The 4,187-nt window shown below is 38.3% G+C and overlaps 1 protein-coding gene across 1 annotated transcript in view; it reads right to left on the bottom strand.

The window, feature by feature from the left end:
• Positions 1 to 288: 288 nt before the first annotated feature.
• ggt5a (gamma-glutamyltransferase 5a) overlaps positions 289 to 4,187 on the bottom strand; it is a 10,633-nt gene continuing 6,734 nt past the window's right edge. Inside the window, exons 6-11 of the mRNA XM_037680709.1 lie at positions 3,915 to 4,045; positions 3,085 to 3,317; positions 2,487 to 2,578; positions 753 to 859; positions 529 to 639; positions 289 to 426 (exon numbers count right to left, since the gene is read on the bottom strand). Of these exons, the coding sequence (XP_037536637.1) occupies positions 289 to 426; positions 529 to 639; positions 753 to 859; positions 2,487 to 2,578; positions 3,085 to 3,317; positions 3,915 to 4,045 (812 nt within the window). The remainder of the gene's footprint in view (positions 427 to 528; positions 640 to 752; positions 860 to 2,486; positions 2,579 to 3,084; positions 3,318 to 3,914; positions 4,046 to 4,187) is intronic.

The raw sequence follows: 4,187 nt of genomic DNA, 5'->3' as shown, positions 1-4,187 counted from the left end.
TTCGTTTCTTTAGAATGATTTGTTCCATTAGCTTTGTAGAGATCTAGTAGAGTGCTGTATGAATGGGTAAATGAGGACACAGATTGTAGTGTAAAGCGCTTTGAGTATCCTGAAATAAGATAGAAAGGCACCACTATAAGTACAGTCCATTTACCATATATATACACACACACATATTGTATATATTATATATACAGTATATATGGTTCTCTGTGTGTGTTGTTCAGTGGTGTTCCAGCACATCCAATGCCTTCTGCAGCAGTTCTTAACCATTGCTGATTGTTGTTTTCAGTAGCCGGCTGCTTTCCCCAGTTTCCTGTCGTCAGACTCTGCATAGATGCAGCCACATGTTTTCTCCACAGCATTAACCACATTGTAGAATTTGGTCAAATTTTGCCCCCGACCAATAAGAAACTGACTTGTAACCTGTTGAAAAATTCAAGAGAAAAATCTGAGACAGTGGGTATGAGACAAACAAACAAACAAACAAACAAACAACAACAACAAAAAAAGTCCTAAATGTTTTACCTTATCCCACTTTGGTTCAAACTTCACTACATCTTCAGAGTCAACAAAAATAATTGGAACACCAATCGCCTCTTTAAGGCTTTTTTTAAACCAAAGGTGGTTGATGAGCGCCTGCAACAAAAAGGTAATATTTGTATGTGTCAGATGAAAAGTGATGATTAGAGAATTGATTGTGTAAAGACAGTGCTGGTTATGACTACAGTGTGACTGTCACAGAAACATACTGAGGCTATCGCACTTGTGATATAATCCCCACCAGATGCTCCAATCATGAGCAAATTTGACTCAGACTTCAGCAGAGCGGGGGCCATGGAAGTTGGAGGTCGCTCCCCTGCGAACCGAACAGAAACCATGATTGGAGGCCATGTGTCAAATAAAAAAGTTGATCCACTATTGAATTTTTTCTCTTTGATTATGAATTTTTTAAAAATCAACCAAGTCAAATATCAAGGAGCGTTTGCTTCAGTTGTATAGATCGTTGCTGCAGATGATCAGGAAACGTTTCACTGTGGTTTGAAGGAACAGTGTGCTCTGAGGCTGTTCACACCTGTAGTCATCAGAGCACATAAAACCTGTTTAAACTACAGGTCCCAGCAGTCCCTTCTGGGACTCAGTGGTTTTCACACAATGTTGTTTTTATTTTTTTTATTTTTTGTTCAATTGTTTGATCAAGCAGTAAAGAGCTTTGGATTTATTAGGTGTTTAACTGCCTTGTATCTAGTTTATAAACTTCTGTTGCATTGTCTTGGTTAAAGGATTTTGAAAACTTGGTCACAAATGCAAGATAGAACAGTTTATTAATGCAACTAACTGCTTCTTATAACTTTGTTCAAATTGAGCTCTTTGCATTATTTTTTTGAATGAAAAATAGTCTATATAAACTATCACAGTAATGCCATCATTACATTTTAATATTTAAAAAAATGTTGCATTTTATATTGTGTGTCTCATTAAATCTCTAACTGTCAAGTGGGGTCAGCAGAGAATCCACTGAGGAAGATTTATATAATTTTTATCAGGTATTTATTGAAAGTGTTTAAAGATTTATTTTATTTGTTGTCTCAGTGGTCTATTAGGGATTAAAGCTTTGATAGCATTGTGAAGGTTTGCTCCAAAACAACTGGGCTTCAGGAAAGGGAACTTCAGTAATTGTGGGTGAAGCTGGTGCTTCGCAAAGGTAGGAAAATAGTGTTCCAATGAGATCACATCCATCCATCCATCCATCCATCCATCCATCCATCCATCCATCCATCCATCCATCCATCCATCCATCCATCCATCCATCCATCCATCCATCCATCCATCCATCATCTTCGGAGCTTGTTCTGAAGTCAGGTCACGGGGGCAGCAGCTTTAGCAGGGAGGCCCAGACATCTGGTGGCCACAGTCACCTCTTCCAGCTTTTCTGGGAGGACTCCAAGGTGTTCTCAGACCAACGGAGAGACAGTCTCTCCAGCATGTCCTGAGTCTTCCTCGGGGTCTCCTCCCAGTCAGACATGCCCGAAGCACCTCCCTAGGGAGGCGCCATGGGAGCATCCTTACCAGATGCCTGAATCACCTCAACTGGCTCCTGTCGATGTGGAGGAGCAGCGGTTCTTCTCCGAGTCTCTCCCGGATAACTGAACTTCTCACTCTGTCTCTAAGGGAGAGTCCAGCTGCCCTGAAGAGGAAACTCATTTCATCCACCTGTATCAGTGATCTCATTCTTTCAGTCACTACCAGAGTTTGTGTTGTCTGCCAGTTGTCTGCCTTTACCTGTCATTGTCCCCACATTTAGAGTTGCCACTCTCAGTCCTATATTCTGGACTTTCCTCTTCTCCCTCTGTCTACTGGCCCATTTCCCTCCTTGTGATTTTTGACAACAGAATGTTCAATAATACATGCTCATTCTGTACAAGTATTATTTACTTTATTTTTGCTAAACAAAAATGTATATTCAGAAGTTTTTTTGTTATTACCAGGAAAAACATTCTCGACTCTTTCACAGAAGTCACCTATCTGGTTGTTGAGGATGACTCCAGTCCGCGGAGAGTATATTTGAGAACCAAACCTGTTAAAACAAAAAAAGGAAAACTAGATAAATTAAATCTAAACACTGCATCACCAAATATTTAAATGCGTTTCGCCCATTTTTCAAACAAAATTCATCTTCCTTGTTTTTCTGTTTTAAAAAGTCACTTTTGACTGCAGTTTTCAAAACTCTTCCCCACAATACTTGTTTTTTTTAATTTACTTGAAAAAAAAACTAGCAATCTTTAAAGAAATGCATATTGCATGCTGCTTTGTATGCTCAAGTTCTAAATAAAGATATTTGGGGAATGTTGCTGTTTTAAAAGGTTGAGTCGTTGTGGCAGCCATCTTGAATCAAATTAATCAGATGTAGATCTAATGGTTTTTCCAGAGTTTTATTGAAACCTGACACTTGAAATATTTTGCTAACAGACATGCAAATAAAAACACACGCACATACAGGTAATTACACAATTTCCTGTCTTTCATGGGAGCAATACACATACACTGGCTAATTTCTAACCATAGAAGAGTTCATATACTCACGGAAAGTTGATGCTGCTGGTGACAGCTACAGCAGATCCATCTTCAGCCAGCACAGACACATGTGAGGTACTACCAAAGACGGGGGACTTGTTGAGACTGTCATCACTGCTTGAAGTCTGGGATTTGGTCAGATTCAGGGGGATGTCATATTCCCTAGGATCAAGTGTCATGTTGGTCTTGATCTTGGCCCGAATCATGTCAGAGAAGCTGACCGCTGTTAATATCTTTTCAATCTGTGAATGGGAGAGATTTAAAAACAGATAAAACTCTTGAAGTCCCGATTTTTAAAGAATTTACAGCCAGCTTCATATTTAATTTCCTGAATAATCAAACATTCACTACAGGAAACAGAGAATCATTAATTGGAGGATGGATGAGCAGAATTTAGTCTCATTTCAAAATTATGACTTATTTTTTTCATTTAAAAACCTAGCAGTTTTTAATAGATGCATATCGACTGCCACCTTTTACACCAGAGTTTTAAAATAAGATCATCTTATGTTGACAAATGACAAAATTATACTTAGGTTAAATCTGGAAAATAACATGATGTGTGATCTCCTACAATCTGTTAGCACTCAGAGTATGTTGTCAGTGACACTCAGCTACTACCACACTTAATTTTAATTCAAGTTCAGGTTTATTGTCATTCACATCACATGTGGTACATGAGGTGGAACGAAATGGTCTACTCAAGGTCCCATCCAAAAATAGGGATTCACTGTAAGTTTTGTCCTATCCATTTTTGCATTTAGTTGCTAAATAAACACGTTGATTAATACGTGTAAATCTCCTTACACCTTTTCTTTGAAGCACTGTGTAATACTCACTTTTACAGGTACAACATTTGGATCCCGGATGTGTTTTTTTAGTCTATTGGCAAATTTTAAAGCTTCAGCATAAAGATGAAAAAACTGTGCCTTCTCATCAGCAGTCCGAGGTTCTGACTTAATCTGATACTCTACAAACAAAACAACATAAGAAGTTATTTGTTTAATCACATTTTTAAAGTTTGGTCAAGTGTTTTTCTTAGAATTAGATGAAAATGCACAGACGCACACACACACACACACACACACACACACACACACACACACACACAC

The sequence above is a fragment of the Nematolebias whitei genome, chromosome 8 (genome assembly GCF_014905685.2).
Source record: "Nematolebias whitei isolate Nwh7 chromosome 8, NemWhi1, whole genome shotgun sequence".
NCBI classification, from domain to species: domain Eukaryota; kingdom Metazoa; phylum Chordata; class Actinopteri; order Cyprinodontiformes; family Rivulidae; genus Nematolebias; species Nematolebias whitei.
Note: the sequence above shows the minus strand (reverse complement) of the source record. Positions and strands in the feature narration are given on the sequence as shown.